This window comes from Argentina silus (assembly GCF_951799395.1).
Source record: "Argentina silus genome assembly, chromosome: X".
Lineage (NCBI taxonomy): Eukaryota > Metazoa > Chordata > Actinopteri > Argentiniformes > Argentinidae > Argentina > Argentina silus.
In genome coordinates, this window is record NC_139653.1 from 983,756 (window position 1) to 1,001,570 (window position 17,815).

Consider the following 17,815-nt stretch of genomic DNA (forward strand, 5'->3'; position numbering starts at 1 on the left):
CCTCCATGGGCGGGAGGGAGTTCCAGACGACTGCCTCTGCATCAGCCAAAATGTTATGTTTTATAATAAAAATGTAAAAAAAATAATGAATATTTATTTAAAAAGAGATAGTAGTAAAAGAGAATAAAGTTCACACAATGTTATAAAGGCTATTACAACAACAAAACCAAATGTTCAAAATATTCTCTGTTACAGAATGTCTTTACAACCTCAAGGAAAGTATTTTCCCACGTTTCTCATTTCTCGGATGCACAATATGAACTTCATTATTAATCTTGTGTTGCAGCAGTGGACTAGTGGCATTGTGGACAGAACAATGTACTACAAACCAAAAAGCTGTGGTTTGGAATCCCAAGCAGTGTCATAAAGAACAGTGTTTATTCAATCGTAGTGCATGGAAAAAGGACTCTTATAGCTCAAGTCAGTGTTAAGTAAAACATTCAAGTTGTATTAATGTAATGAAATGTTATTTTTTACTTCCCTTTGGCTAGTTGGCACAAGACAGTGAATCAACATCCTTTTACATACGTTTATACAATGTTTAGATTGAGACATTGCTGCACCATACCATTTTCCGTCATAACCAATATACTGTACTATACTGAACGATACAACCAAAAAACAATGTTAATGCAACATTCTTTTTTCTAAAATGCCCTTTGGGTTTTCTCTGTCTCTCTCTCTGTCTCTCTCTCTCTCTCTCTCTCTCTCTCTCTTTCTCTTTCTCTCTCTCTACCTCTGTGTCTCTCCCTTCCTTCTCTCTCTCTCTCTCTCTCTCTCTCTCTGTCTTCTCTCTCTCTCTCTACCTCTCTGTCTCTCCCTCCCTTCTCTCTCTCTCTACCTCTATCTCTCCCTCTCTCCCTCCCCTCTCTCTCTCTACCTCTCTGTCTCTCCCTCCCTTATCTCTCTCTCTCTGTCTTTCTTTCTCTCTCTCTACCTCTCTGTCTCTCCCTCCCTTATCTCTCTCTCTATCTCTCTCTCTCTGTCTTTCTCTCTCTTTCTCTACCTCTCTATCTTTCCCTCCCTTCTCTCTCTCTCTCAGCATGTCCAGGATGGAGTTGCGGTGTTTGTGGTGTTTTCTGGTGCTAAGTTGCCTCCTCCAGATACTCTCAGCTGACAAAGACTTCTTCACATCCATTGGTGAGACTCCACAACTTCTACATCCATCCTCATCCTATTCCATCCTTTCCTACTTGTTTTTACAACTTGTTTTTATCATGTCACTCAGAGATGTCCCTTAACCATCAACGTACCTCTCTCTTTCTGTCTGTCTGTCTGTCTATCTCAGGTCAGATGACTGATCTCCTGTACACCGAGAATGACCTTGTCAGCTCACTGAAAGATTATATCAGCGCAGAGGAGAATAAGCTGGGGCAGGTCAAACAGTGAGTGTCTACACACACACACGCACATACACGCACATACAATTGCTAAATCCCATTAACTTCTGCCTTGCTATGTCAGATTACAGTAATTATTCATCCTTTCTTCTTAGGTGGGCAGAGAAGCTTGACTCACTGACGGCAACAGCCATGCAGGACCCAGAGGAATTCCTGGGACACCCAGTAAACGCCTTCAAACTGATGAAGAGGCTGAACACGGAGTGGGGAGACCTGGAGAGCCTGGTCCTGAGGGATACCACAGCGGGTGAGAGATGATCACAGTACTTTATGAGTGTCCTTAGAATGGTTAAAGACTGAAGAGAAGTTGAAAAGTAGTCAAAATGGCAATGACAAATAGTTGTAAACAAAGAATGTTTGTCTGACTATCTCTTTCTCTCTCTCTCTCTCTCTCTCAGGCTTCATCTCCAACCTGACTCTCCAAAGGCAGCACTTCCCTACAGATGAGGACCAGACAGGAGCAGCCAAGGCTCTCCTCAGACTGCAGGACACCTACAGGCTTGACGCCAACACCATCTCCACTGGAGACCTGCCTGGTGAGGGTGGGGTGAGGGTGGGGCGTATATATCATGGTGAAGGTTAAGGGGCTACTGTACTAGGTCCTTTGTTAGAACCATTAGTGAAGCATGACTTGAGTTACCTGACATATGTGACATGACTGTTACCTGGCTGTCACCATGATTTTCTTGTTCCCAGGAGTGCTGGCTGTATTATTTACATATTGGGTCAACCTTGGGTTACAGCTCCCAATAACACCTTCATCAGAACATTTTTATTCATTTTTTATTATTTATTTATTTGTCCTCCTCAGGCGTGACCTATAAGAGCTCAATGACGGTGGAGGACTGCTTCGAGCTAGGGAAAATCGCTTACTCAGATGTGGACTACTACCACACTGAGCTGTGGATGGCCCAGGCCCTGAGACAGCTGGACCAGGGAGAGGAGTCCACTGTGGACAAAGTCACTGTGCTGGACTACCTCTGTTACTCCATCTACCAGCAGGGGCAGCTAGACCAAGCCCTGGAACTCACCAAGAGGCTGCTTAAACTGGGTGAGTCATTACAGAGCTGCTACATGGAGATGTAAAACTGTATACTTACGTCAGCACAATAATTTCACCTGCTACACCAGAAGCATGAACAATTGCATGCGTGGATGCAAAATGAATAGCTCAGGAACTTCAGATGTATCCATTCCTGATGTTAAACTTGTTTTTTATGTACAGTGTCCTGCGTAAGTAATGGGACATTAAAGCATTTTTTCTTCTTTTAGCTCTACACTCTACAAGCTGTACACACTACAAGTTTGGATTCAAACAAACAATTACGAGAAGGTTAAAGTGGAGATTATCAGCTTTTATTTGATGGTATTTGTACATATTCGTTTCACCATTCAGAAATTACAACACTTTTTATGCATAGTCATGGGACATTTGGGTAGACAGGTAGTTAGTCAGGTGTGTTCTATCACATAATTTGTGCAGTCATGAGAGCTCTCAATGTCTAATATTGATTCTAGACTTTGCGTTTGCCTTTGGAGTTTGCTATTGTTGTCTGTCAACATGAGGACCAAAGAGACGTCAACGAAAGTCAGGGAAGCCATTATGAGGCTGAATAGCCATAGCTATATTGTCTTGGCCATTGACATAGCCAAAACTTTAAACCTACCAAAATCAACAGTTTGGAACATCATTAAAGGGAAAGAAAGCACTGGTGAGCTCAGACATTGCAAACTGCCTGGTATACCACGGAAGACTTCTACAGTGGATGACCAAAGAATGCTCATCATGATTAGGAAAAACCCGAAAACAACTGGCCCACAGATCAGGAACACTCTCCAGGAGGTAATTGTGTGAGAGACTATACCAGCAGAACTACAGAGGCTACACTGCAAGGTGCAAATCACTCATCAAGATGGTCAGGTTACGGTTTGCTAAAAAGTACCTAAAAGAGCCTGCAGAGTTCTTGAAAAAAGTATTGTGGATAGATGAGACAAATATTAACATGTACCAGAGTGATGGCAAGTGATTATCCAAGTGTGGAAAAAAATAACTGTCCAATATCCACAGCATATCACCTCATCTGTGAAGGGGTTTTATGGCTTGGGCATGTATGGCTTTCACTGTAACTGGCTCACATGTCTTTATTGATAATGTAACTGCTGACGGCAGCAGCGGGATGAATTCTGAAGTGCACAGAAACATCTTGTCAGCCCAAGTACAAGCAAATGCCTACAAACTCATTGGACAGCGCTTTATCATAGAGAGACAAACCCCACAAATACTGCTATAGCAACTAGAGAGATTTCAGGGCCAAAAAGTGGAAAGTTGTTGACTGGCCAAGTTAATCTTCAGATCAAATTGAACATGCATTTAATTTGCTGAAGAGGACCTTAAGGCAAAATGTCCTCAAAACAAACAACAACTGAAGATGGCTGCAGTACAGGCCTGGCAGAGCATCACCAGAGAAGACACCCAGCATAAGGTGGGATCATTGGGTTGCAGACTTCAGGCAGTTATTGCAATATGCATGCAAGGATTGTCGACCAAATACTAAACATGAGTACTTAAATTGGACATTTTATAAATATGTCCCATAACATTTGGTGTCCTAACATGTCCTAAATATGTCTAAAAAGTGTTGTAATTTCTGAATAGTGAAATCCATATGTACACGAAAACCCTCAAATTAAAGCTGAGATTCTCTTCTTAGTACTTGTTCAATTTTACATCCAAACTTTTGGAGTGTAGAGCCATAAAAAAGAACAAATGCTTCACTGTCCCATTACTTACACACTGTCCCATTACTTACACACTGTCCCATTACTTACACAGGGCTTTTTATATTTCTATATCCGAATGTCTTTGAATGGTGGTTTGTCTACAACATCTTGCCGCCGAATATGAACTAGGTAGACTGTATTTTCATGCGGCCGATGGAGCAGTTTACATTGACTACGATAGAAGTGCTATCCATGATCAGTGCTTTGCTTCATTCTAAAGGTTATGCAAGTGTGGATATTGAAAAATAGACTAACAGTAACACAGCTATGTGCCTTGATTGCCATGGCACTAGATGTTATTGGGGTTAAAACCTAGAGACTGCTGGGTAAACATTGTGGAAGTTCAATGAAAAAAAGGTTGACAGCACAAAGCAATAATGTGTCCTGACTACTGAGGGGATTGTTACAAAAAACATTTATGAAAGCCATTTGGGTCAATTATTGAACAGTACAGTACATGTTGTACTGTACTGATAAACTTGGATTACTCATGGAATGGGGCCAGGTGGCATTCATGGGTCCAAAGTTAGTGAAGCACAGTGGCAGCAAAACACCAACTCCACACACATCTGAAACACATCAACACAACATAAGGCCAAAAAATTAATGAATTATGACGAATGTTGAAAATGAGATGACATCTTGTTTTGTTTCTGTGCCCTATTGGTACTTCAGACCCTGAGCACCAGCGTGCCAACGGCAACCTCAAGTACTTTGAGTTTCAGCTGGAAAAGCGGAGGAAGGCAGAGGTGGAAGCTGGGGTCCAGAAGGAGGGCAAGGAACGAGGGAAGAGACAGAGTGAAGCCCCCAAGAAGAAGCAATTCAGGGAGCCCATCCCCGAGAGGAAGATGTACGAGATGCTCTGTCGAGGGGAGGGCATCAAACTGGTGAGGAGTTACACACGCACACGCGCACACGCGCACACACGCACACATGCACACACACACACACACACACACACACACACACACACACATGCACACACACACACTTGCACAGAGACTGAGGTCAATGAATTAGTTTGTGTTTGTTGAAGTGTGTGTTTGTTTACACTGGTGTGCACAATGTGTTGTTAGATCATTTTTGGACAAGTAGTAGTGATGGCAGTGTTGCATTAGTGAGATCTAATTTTGAACTTCTCTATTTTCAATCTATTCATCTCTGCTTTGAAGACCCCCCGCAGACAGAGCCGCCTGTTCTGCCGTTACTTCAACAACCACCGCCACCCCTGGTACCTGCTGGGCCCTGTGAAGCAGGAGGATGAGTGGGACCGCCCCTATATCGTTCGTTACATTGACATCATCTCCCACAGCGAAATAGAGAAGGTCAAAGAGCTGGCCAAGCCCAGGGTGAGTCTCTGCTGTGGGAGGGTATTTATCTGATGAAAAGCTGTACATGCATGGTTATTGATTTTCAGAAACTCACCCTTTTGACCACGTATTCTTTCGGAGGAGCAGAATATTTCAGATGAGACACACTGCTGTAATTACAACAGTAGGCTTCACCATGAGGTGTTAAGTGTTTATTAGGATCTCTAGTTCAAGGCAGTAGTTTCCTTTTGCAAATTGATCACGTACAGATATTGTTGGTGTTTAGACATTGTTGCCTTTATGCAACATCTGACATTAAAGGGTTACAAGTCTAAACATTTATCTACTGTACCAATCCCGGATTGCCCCTCTAAGGCCACTGGTAGATAGAAAGGATGCTAATGTTAAACATGGAGACACACAGACACATGAATAAAATATAAAATAGTGCATGTATGTATCAGTTGAAATTCAAGCTATTTTATGATGGCTATAAAGTAGGAGTTCTAGCATAATTACCTTAATGGTTGGCTATAGTTAAAGAGGAGAAAATAGCAAGCCCAGTGCCAGCTGTTTACAACAACTCCTTTTGTATTCGCTCACCTTGATGCTTAAACAAACACCAATGGAGTAGTTGTACACAGCTAGCCCAGTGCTTGATGCTGAGGTTCTCCCTGGATACAAAAACATTTTGTGGGACGAATTAAAGTAACAACATCCTCCCTCTTTTTCCTTCCTCCATAGCTACGAAGGGCCACCATCTCCAACCCCATTACTGGTGTTCTGGAGACTGCCCCCTACAGGATCAGCAAGAGGTAAGTCACAGCCAGGTCTGGCTGGAATGGGAAAGAAGAGGGGGATGACATGAGAGAGATGGGGTGGGGTGGGGGTGGGAAGGGGGGGGCTCTCCTCTCTTCTCCTCTCCTTTCCTCTCTCACCTCAAGCCCCTCGTCTCATCTACCCCTGGACTATGCCTCTTTATCCATCCCTTTACTTTTTCTAAAGACATATATATTTTGTTGTATTAACATAGTTGCTTAAGGCCAAATGCAGTATGGGTGTGTCAGGGGCAGTCCTTTTCAAGTCTACAGTCCATGTAGTCTACAGTCCATGATTTACTATCAATGGCTTAGTGAATGTGAGAGGATGGATGTCCTCTGAAGCTGGAGTATTTGAAATACTTTGAGCGTTTGCTTGAGCCTATCTGGAGAGCCAGATGGGTGGGTTTTGCACTTTTGGTTTCATTTAACCAGACAAACACAATCAAGCATAGCTTGAAAACAATTAAATACTATTTGAACCCAGTTCTGCTGGAAACTAGAAAGTAAAACATAACATACCCCATGGACTGTGGGCATAGGAGCATTGACCGCTTGTGGTCTTCTTCTCTTAATTCACTTCCTCTATTTACCTCTATTCCCTCATTGTGTCTCAGGTTGTTTGTGTTTCACTTTCTCTCTCTCTCTCTCTCTCTCTCTCTCTCTCTCTCTCTCTCTCTCTTTTCTCTTTTCTCTTTCTCTCTTTGTCCTTATGCCCCTGGGGGAACTAGCTAAGACGTGCCACAGTGCATGACCCCATAACTGGGAAAAACACCACGGCCCAGTACAAAGTCTCCAAGAGGTAAGGGGTCATAGGTCATACCATAGGGGCTCCAGAGACCCCTACTGTTCTCTACACACTTCACCAAGACCTGCCCTGCAATCCCAAAACACCCTGTACAGAGACCCCAATTAGGAGTTTTGTTTTTTCAAGTCCAATATTTTTTTTATGTTAGTAAATTACATTGTGCTATCAATGCATCTTCTTACTTAAAATCTAGTTTTTTTTGTCATTAATATATACAGTGAATTGAAATTTCAAACTCAACCATTTATATAATAATATTTTCAATAGAGGTTAGGTTTAGGTTTGATTGTATATGTGGGGAGACATTAATTAATTTGTGTGGAGGGTCTGGGAGTCTTTGGTCTTCTGTAAGCGCATTTCATGCTATTCTACATAGTTTTCACCAACATTTTTAAGCACCTTTGAGCCACGACACGGGGGGGGGGGGGGGGCTAGCCATGGTATAGTGCCGTTTCCTACAGTATAGAAACTGCCAGTGCCTACAGTTACACAGTTACCACAGCTATGATGTGTTTACCAAACATCAGGAAGTTAGGGTGACTGTACTGTATAGGCCTAGTTTAACCGCAATACCGTCACTCATGTCGTGGAGTAAATTTATTAATTTTGTAATTGCGTGTTGGTAAAAAAACCCAGTTGTGGTTTACCGCTGCGTCTTACATTAGACACATTCTACGTTATCCAACTTTTCAGATGACCATAGATACAGGGGGCTATTTCTAAATTAAGATTACATACTGTATATTGCAAAGGGGGGGCTCTGTATTGCAGATGGGAGCATGTCAGAGCTGTGTTTCAATAGCCATTTGTGCTTCTCAGGGGGGGTAAAAGGGGATGGTCACCACATTTAACAGACACATCTCTGTTTTACAGCAGAACTTGAGTGGCACAGGGCCATCTGTGTTCTGGATTAGATTAGCGTGGGTCACACATTACATTGTCATGTCTACCGGTGGTCCGCTGCTCTCTGGTATCTGCTGAGCAGCCACAAGTGCCTGTGCGTCAACTCTAGTATGCGCATAAATGCATTCTCCGAACTCGCGACCCACATTGTCTGTGCACACGACCCACTTTGAGTAAGAAATGCTGGGGAATCTGTGCGGCAGCACTCCTGATATGATCTCATTCTGGCTTCTTGTACTGTGTTTCTGCACTGACAGAGTCAATGCCACCTCATGCTCCATATCAGCTCTCTCTGTCTGTCTGTCTGTCTGTCTCACTCTCTCTGTCTGTCTGTCTGTCTGTCTCTTTCTCTCTCTCTCTCCCTCCCTCATACCACACCCCACATCACTCTGGTTTTACTCCCTCTGCTTATCACTGTGTATGTGTATGTGTATGTGTATGTGTATGTGTGTATGTATGTGTATGTGTATGTGTGTATGTGTGTGTGTGTGTGTGTGTGTGAGAGAGAGTGCATGTGGATGTGAAACATGGAGTAACAGTTAAACTTCATTTGAACTCATACCAGGGGCAAAGTCAGTGGGAGAGCAGCAGGAAAAGAATGGACAAGTGGAACGGTGTATCAACACTCCCCCATAACATAACCAAATACATCCCCTTCACTCAGCGCACAGAAACACAGTGTACACATAGCAGTGAGAAAGAGGAGTCATCTCATTGGCTCAAGAGATGTCTTAAAATCAAGAATGCATCCAATAAAAATGGATGCTGTGTAGAGAGTAGATGTCTGAACCTTTGCCTTCAGCCTGGACCCCATCCTGAAGGCCATAAACTGAACTCCAATCTTCTGGCCTCGACATCATTGCAGCCACAACTGCTACAACTGTCATTGGCAACTCCATTTAGCTTTAGAATTCGCTATTTCAATGTTATTTTGTGTGGTTTGACACTTTTTATTCACATGCTATACTTTATTATGAAACACGTGGCCGTGTTGTCGCATATTTATGAGTTGCTTGGACATTGCATTGAAAAAGGCTGTTTTTCCTATGATCATCTCACCATTCCTGAATATTTCTCAAAACGATTTGGCACATCGACTCAAGTGGTGGCAAACTAAATATAGGCCAATTTTCAGAAAGGTCTGTTCAGCCATTTTCATTAAAAATGTAGCTTTTTTGTTTTACATACAGCAAATGTTTTACGCCGCAAGATCTAAAAAAAAATATACCATTTGCGATACCAAATTAACAAATGCTGTGATAGATTTTCGGTCCCTATAGCATTCTGCTTAAGAAAAATGGCTAACATATTTTCATGGTTCATTTAGATTGTGATATAAAACATAGGCCCTGTTCATGTTAGAGGAGTGGAATTGGGGTTGTTAGTCATTAGAGCTGCAAGTGCTGTTGCTGTGAGCGCACTATTCTGATAGGTTAGGTGTCAAATATTAGACCTTCCTGTTTAAAAACCATGGAAATTAAATACAAAAACCTACGTTTTAGATATTTAGAGTTGTCAAAAGCCGAAAAAGACAGGAAATTCGATTGAGCACCATAGCTCAATCATGACCTATGCACTGACACGGTTAGTACACTCAGCACTGGGCATGTTGTTTGCTTCTCTCTGAAGGACTTGAAGTGATCAATAATGAAGAATCAAATGGTGGATCTTCAGAGTACAAGATGATGTTTTTATTGACAAGACAGACACAGACAAAACAGGCACCAAAGCGGCAGACAAGACAGGTGCCTGGGAGAAAGTCAGATTTAGCGTTGCACTGATTGGTCTTTTCTTATGGGAGGAATCAATATCATCCTGTCATATTAAACCACTGTAAAAGGGTTTGGGTTTCAAATCAGCAGTGAGCAGATGTGAGACCTTGACCAAATAAAGAGCTGCTTCTTCTCCCCGTCTTACTTCCCTTGCGGACCACAAACTCTCCGGGTCCCACGAGATAACAACACTTCTCTATTTCATGCTGGACACCTGCATATGACTTCACACTCACAGGCTGTGTTCTGTTATCAAAAGTTAGCTACAAATATGTCGAACAGAGCAATAATATTCAAATACACCAAAGTCAGAATCATTAAAGCCCCACTTCTATATTCTAGGCCTTTATTTACTTTCAATGGCTGCGGGAGCACCAAACTCTTAAGTTGACCTATGACCACTTTTCCCGGACCCTTTATCTCAAACAGCCTAATACTTACTCTTCAGAGAGGTAATATACCTTATAGAGGACTGTTTTCAGAAGAATAGCCAGGTTTGCATTTGGATAATATAGGTTATGTACTCTAATGGTAACATTACATTTTGTATTGCAAAGTAAAGATGTTCACTTGTAGGTTGAGGTCACACAACAGCTGCTCTGAGAGAAGCTTTCTTGCATGAATTTCATTCATTGAGTTTTTTCATTGTGACCATATTCTACTCATGTTTCAAACCTGTAAAGTAAACTTTGGAAAAACTCAGGCTTTCATTTATATATCAATCACTGTGATAACCTTATGCGAGTTGTGTATTAAATCAACCATGTTAACAAATATTATGAACACTGCTAGGAATGTCGACTCAAGTACAGTAGCCCAACAAAGCTATTCTGACAGGAGTCAAAATTGAGTATGCTGGAAAACTCTGTTGTTGCATAGGTCAGATTTAGAGTGATGGTTCTCAATAACATTTCCTGTAATTTTTGGCTTTTGACAACTCTAAATATCTAAGTTAAAACATAGTTTTTTTTTTGTATTTAACTGTACATGACCTTGAAAAATGTCTGACAAATAATATGATGTAGAGTATTAAAATATGACATAGATATTGTGATGTCTTAAAACGTGCACACCTTCTGGGCATGCTGTCAAGACTACCACTTGGTAAAATCATTTTAAAAAATACCCCCTTCTGGTGCCCCTGCAAGCGTCAAGTGAGTCCTTGTGACCCCAACATCTCTCCTCATGGGATGACTACAAAAGAGTTTACCATCATGTTATCATAAAAGAGTGCAGCTGACTGGCGGCAGTTGTCATAGAAACACACAGCTGGTACTGTTGATTTAACAGTCCATTCGGTCCCATGGCATTGACAATTTGACTATTGACATAACATGGAAAGGTGAAATCGCAAGAGATAGATTTTAATGAAAACTGCCACACATTCAATATTATAGACATACGGCTGCACTGCTTCATGTAAGTACCACATTTTCTAGTGAGCTCTCGTTGTAAACAGAGTTGTATGTCTTTGGTTATTTGACTGCCAAAAAATGCTCAAAATCTCTTTTATTGAAAACGACTGGACAGATCTTTAAAAAAATAAATTGTCATCTGTAATTCAACCCTGTTATTCATGGTAATTCACATTTCGTTACTGCCTGCCCACCTTACCTGCTCCAGTGAATTGTGGGACTAAAATGTAATTCCTGATTAGTGTGCTGGGTTATCATACTACATGGAAAGCGAGTAGTCTGACACCCTGACATCTTAGACATCCTAAATTTACAAAACGTTCTAATCCTACATACTGAAAATGCCTAAAAAATAGGTTGCACTATGAATGTTCGTTTACAGCCCAACTGTCCTATAATGACTCTACTGCCCCCTTCTGACCATATGGTTTTTATCCTCTCCTCCTCCTCCTCCTCCTCCTCCTCCTCCTCCTCATTCATGTCCCTCCCTCATCCTAGTGCTTGGCTAACTGGATATGAGCATCCAATGATTGAAACGATAAACCAGCGGATTGAGGACCTCACCGGACTGGAGATGGACACTGCAGAAGAGCTGCAGGTTAAGTGTGCATGTGTGTGTGTGTGTGTGTGTATGTGTGTGTGTGTACGGGTGTCTGTGTCTTGACAGTGACTTATTTACCATGTCATCCTCTTGCTTTTTGTAGGTTGCAAATTATGGTGTTGGAGGTCAGTACGAGCCTCACTTTGACTTCGGACGGGTAAGTAATGCCCGTAGGGCATTGTGTTAAAGGGCATTTATCACACACACACACACACACACACACACACACACACACAACCCAGCACACACACTGAAAATAGGTTACAGTATGTGATGCCATCATGATCTGTCCACAGAAAGATGAGCCTGATGCCTTTAAAGAGCTGGGGACTGGAAACCGCATTGCTACCTGGCTCTTCTATGTGAGTGTCTTAACCATAGAGAACTGTTCTATCCCTGATTGTTTTCTAATCGAAGTGACCTGTCATTGTTGGTGTGTCTCTTCTTCTCTGTTGTAGATGAGTGATGTGGTAGCAGGGGGCGCTACTGTGTTTCCAGACGTAGGTGCCGCAGTATGGCCGAAAAAGGTAATTAGAAAAATAATGCAATAAGGTGTTAGTGTGTGTGTGTGCGCTTGTGTTTATGGAACAGGAAGTAATTGCTTCCTCGCTCACGAGTTCACATGAGACTCGATCTTGTATTGCCAACACACGTGACCACCCTGAAACACTAGCAATTCGATGGTACGGGTTGGAGTATTTGAGGGGTGAGCTTACCACTTCAACTCGGTTCAATTTAGGTTGTCCCTCCTAACCACTGTGTGTGCTGTGTGTATTGCAGGGCTCTGCAGTGTTCTGGTACAACCTGTTTCCCAGTGGAGAAGGGGACTATAGGACACGGCACGCAGCCTGCCCAGTACTGGTGGGCAACAAGTGGGGTGAGTCTCTCACTGTCTTTTCAACGTAAAGCTGTTTAATGAATGTCAAAAATCACTGCTGTGAATGCCACTCTTTTAAGTGTAAAGTCAACACTAACTACTGTATAGCATAATTTTCTTCTGTTAAAAATCACTTGGATGTATTATTATACCCAAGTTGTTCTCTGTCTGTTTCTATGTCTCCTCTTCACTCCTAGTATCAAACAAATGGATCCATGAAAGAGGGCAGGAATTCAGACGACCATGTAGTCTCCAGGAGACGGAAAGATGAACCCTACCCACACACACACAACCATACAGTCCCCTCCTCCCAACCCTTCCTCCATCCCTTCTTCCTCCTTATTCTCACTTGGTGTCTGAGCCTAGACAATTTCAACCTGGACAGTATTAGCTGTGTTGCTCTGGGTATGATCTACTTCAAGGCTGTTGAATGTGTCTTAAAGGGACAGTCTGGGATTGGTACATCCATTTTTGGACTTTTAAAAGATTGATATATAGCCATTGATTCTTGAAGAATGTAACTTAATAAATACCCTAACCCTAAGCTTGTTTTACTCCATTGTTGTAAACAATGTAATTGTAAACCAACACTGTATAGCTTCAACACATAGTTAAATCAATAATTTTGATTTCATGGTTGGTCCTTGCATCCATAGCTCCGTCTATGTATTTGAGAGTGGTTACATTTTTGTTATTGTTTGAATCCCAGATTGCCCCTTTAAGAGAACATTTTCTTAGTGTTCTTTATTGTGTTTCTTTGCACTCTGTAGGATCTCTGTGTATTCAAAAGGATGGCTCAAATGGAAACTCTGGAGCACAACAGGTTTTGGTGGTGATTGATGCAAGTGTAGCTAAGCTGTGTAGAAAACAAGTGTACAGTAAACATGTTGTCCCCCACAAATGATGTAGCGCCTCCCTCTATAAAAGGAGAGTGATGGAGAAACCTGAAATGTTTATTCATAAACGTTTTACTATGACACTATGGTTGCCTGTGTTTTACAGTGCTGGGTTATGCACAGGGAGGGTATTTCTCTTGGTGCAATCAACTTCTGTTACCAAATAGAAAAAGAATGTGGCCGCAATGAGGCTACTACTGTACTAACTCTATTGATATGACACCTTTACTTCAAACACAAATTTCACAAATAGGCTAAGAGAAAATATTTGCACAGCCAATATTTCCATCAGTCCACTATTTCCAACACTTATATATAGGCCAAGTTCCGGTTTTACATTATGCTACATAACAGACTAACTCACAAAATATGATTCCCAAATTCATTAGGCTATATGCCTACAGTTGCATTCGTAGCCAGATTGAAAAGTTACCAGAACCTGTAGTGCTTATTTAATTAATTATCAGTCTTGCTTCTTACAGCTTTCCGTTGCTTTCTCAAAATATTATTCCCAAATTCATTAGGCTAAATGCCTAATGCATTTAAGGTGCCATGATCACAGCAAGCTTTAATTTTAAACTGGCTGTTTTTCTCAATGGAACTGGTCGCTTTCTCAGCGCTGTAAAACTGTTTTTGTGCCGAGATCCTGAACACCAGGTTTTTTCAGAGCTAGGAGGAGTTGAAAAAGGTCAAAGTTTTGATAAAAAGCTGATGGGCGCATCAATGTCACTTTTACACCAGCCGACCAATCAGGTTAAGGGAGAGGCGGGACAAACACAAATTCACAACATGATGCCAGCTACTTCAGTTGAAAATGAGGATATACCTTCTTTTTGTATGAAACTAACACTCTCTACATGTATTTTACCCCCTATTGCTAGCAAGCTACTCTGTTAATCATTGCTAGCTACCTTGCCAGCTAAAGCACTGTATCGGGTAGCCAAGCAACAATAAAGCCCAGCGTTGCTTTAACAAAAAAAGCTTGCTATGGACACGCCCTTTCTACACTCCTAGCTCTCCCCTTTGCGTCATATTATGACGTGTTTAATGACGTCACCTCGAAACTCATAAACAATCTCTATGGCATGACGCATCTTTCACTGTAGTTTCGTCAAAATTGGGCCAATCAGTGTAATTTCATACATCCCATCATTCACCCATCATACACCCAAGTTTCATCAAAATTGTCCCAGAGGTGTCAGAGAAAAAGCTTACATACGTACGGACAGAGACCGTTTCATAGTCTCCTCTCCGATTTCATTGGTGGGGGACAATAACAAGTACAACAGTCATGGGACTTTAAAACAGTTAAAGCAGAGAACAAGTGAGGACTGTAGAGACTAATACATGGTAAATAAAAACTAAAAAAAGGGTGTTATTATCAAGGCCAGATTTTTTAGCGCACTTGACCTGCTTATTGTCATGAACACCCTTCTATTTACCACTACTCCACCCACGTGAGCACAAGCGAGACAGTGCTACAGTGCAGTGGTATTTTCACCTGTTACCGCAGACACAAATTGCCAATATACCTGCGTTTGGACTTGCGTCCGCTTTGTGCCAGCTGAAAATAGAGCCCATAGTGGGGTGCAGGAGTGATTTACAAACTAATAAAATAATCTTAAAATCAATTCTAATGAAATTGTAAACAAACACTGTATAGCTTCTAAACATGATCAACACAAATCATGTTGATCTCATGGATGGTCAGTCCTTGCATCCATAGCTCCGTCTATGAATTTGAGAGTGGTTACATTTCTCCAGCCCCATCCCTCAGCTGTTTACCAAAGGAGTGACAGAGTGACGCTTTCTTGTTTGAATTCCAGATTGCCCCTTTAAAGTCTTGGCAAACTGCCTCAAACCTATTCAACCCTTTTTTATTTATTTATTTAACCTTTATTTTACCTGGGGAGTCCCATTGAAATGACGAGACCTCTTTTCCAAGGGAGCCTTGGCCGAAGCTCTGCTTGGGGATATTTGATGTGAGCCTACCAAAACAATTGGGGTTTTGTTTGCAGAGCCAGAGGGGCAAGCCAAATACAGTATTCTCCTGTGTTTTTATTTTCTTTGTCTTGTTTTCCCATGAAACATACCATTCTTTTTGCCGCACTATCTAACAATCTAACAAGACCCATTATGTGTTTGTACGTCTTTTGAAATGTATGTGAATATTTTGGGAAGTGTGAAATTAATGTTTTCTACAGTAAAGTATGTAATTGATTCTCACCTGAGTTGAGTTTTTTTTCTCTTCAACTACATTTCTAAAGCTCCCAGCAATTAACCTTCCAACTATATGAAAATAGTTTTGTGGGTAAATTTTTTGTGTGTGTGTGTACAAATGTTATAAGTGGGTATGTGTGTGTTGTCAGCTGTTGGAACAGGAGGCCACGTGAGTACACTGGCTTGGCGTGTGACTGATTGGAACAGAGGAATCTGAACTTAACTTATTATACAGTAGGGATGGGCATTTTGTGAATGAAAGTGGGTGCCTACGTGCGTGCATGTGTGTGTGCGTGCATTTAAAAAAAAAATGTTTTTCTTTTTTTAAGTTCAAGTTTTTAAAAAAAAGATTCAAATTCCAAGAGTAGGCTATGGCATATATCCTTTATCTCCTCATTTAGTATGATAGGGAAGCAATGCGACTTGCATGTTACTGTAATATTATCTGCTGATTTAAAAGCAATTCTATGTCATGATTTTGGCTATGAAAATAACTACATATGATGCGCAATAGCCAATGATCATTGTAGGCCTAAAATCTAATGTCTCCTTTCCTGTGCTGTGCTGTACACTGCGCTACCAGTGTTCAATAGCAACATTATTCACCTGTCCCTCCTGATTGTCTTAATGTGTCTGTCTGAATGTTCATACCATGTTCATACCATCTCTGAAACTCAGAACTTCAGAGTTTGTTTAACTCACGTAAGTTATTTGCAAAGAGCTTCCTATTGGTTGCTTCTGATACTCTCAGAGTAGGAAACTCCGGTAATATTTTTGAACAAGTTTCCAAGTCGTAAATGTCAGAGTTTCCTACTATTGTTCTGAGTGCACTGTGAACGCACCATTATTTGGTAACTCTTTATTTAAATAATCCATCTATGCTCTACAAACTTTCATAATATGCATATCTGTTGATTTTCATCAATGAATAATTTTGTCCATACACAATCACATTTATTTCAGCTGCATAACACACTTGCTGTAGCCTAGATCACACCATATCAAACTACTATGGCAATTGTAAACTGTCCTACAGTGACCTCCTGTGGACAAATGTGTGACAGCACTCATAAGTGCTCATAAGCACATAAGCGATCGCTCAGACGCTATCGCTGCTGTCCTCCACTATTCCCTCTCCCACCTGGAAAACAAAGACTCCTACATCAGGACGCTCTTTGTAGACTACAGCTCTGCTTTTAATACAGTCATCCCCCACAGACTCATCCACAAAATGTCCACACTTGGCCTGCACCCCACCCTCTGTGACTGGCTCCTAGACTTTTTGACTGGCAGGCCCCAGTCTGTCAGGATTGGCAATAGGACTTCAGCCAGCATTATTACAAATGTTGGCACCCCACAGGGATGCGTCCTCAGCCCCATTCTCTACACCCTGTTCACCCACGACTGTGTCGCCTCCCACAAGGACAACATCATCCTAAAGTTTGCAGACGACACCGCAGTGATAGGATGCATCACTGGCGGGGACGAAGCAGCTTACAGGAGGGAGGTGGCCAGTCTGGTAACATGGTGCGAGGACAACAACCTCACCCTCAATACGGACAAGACGAAGGAGATGATAGTGGACATGAGGAAGAAGAGGGGACCTCATCGGCCACTGTACATCCGGGAACTTGAAGTAGAGAGGGTGAGCAGTTTCAAATACCTGGGCGTCCACATCAGCGAGGACCTCACCTGGACACTTAACACCACTCAGCTGGTTAAGAAGGCCCAACAGCGGCTGTACTTTCTGAGGAGGCTGAGGAAGTTTGGCATGTCGCCCAAGATCCTCAGCAACTTCTACAGCTGCATTGTTGAGAGCATCCTAACTAGCTGTATCACTGTGTGGTATGGCAGCACTACTGCTATGGACCGCAGACGCCTGCAGAGAGTGGTGAAGACTGCTGAGAAAATCACCAGGACTCCACTGCCCTCTCTGCAGAGCATCTACCACCGCAGAGTCCACAGGAGAGCCGCCTCCATCCTCAAGGACCCCACCCACCCCCAGCTCGGACTG

General features: G+C 42.0%; 1 protein-coding gene across 1 annotated transcript; it reads left to right on the forward strand.

Moving 5' to 3' along the window:
* Positions 1–1,043: 1,043 nt before the first annotated feature.
* p4ha1b (prolyl 4-hydroxylase, alpha polypeptide I b) lies at positions 1,044–15,807 on the forward strand (the record flags this gene model as incomplete). The annotated part of the gene is made up of 14 exons (XM_083695287.1): positions 1,044–1,140; positions 1,289–1,385; positions 1,496–1,647; positions 1,799–1,936; positions 2,212–2,451; positions 4,857–5,068; positions 5,354–5,530; positions 6,236–6,306; positions 11,706–11,805; positions 11,912–11,965; positions 12,105–12,170; positions 12,267–12,335; positions 12,589–12,685; positions 12,883–15,807. 14 exons carry the CDS (start codon positions 1,044–1,046, stop codon positions 12,954–12,956), a joined length of 1,644 nt encoding a protein of 547 aa, XP_083551413.1. The 3' UTR covers positions 12,957–15,807.
* Between the last annotated feature and the right edge of the window lie 2,008 nt (positions 15,808–17,815).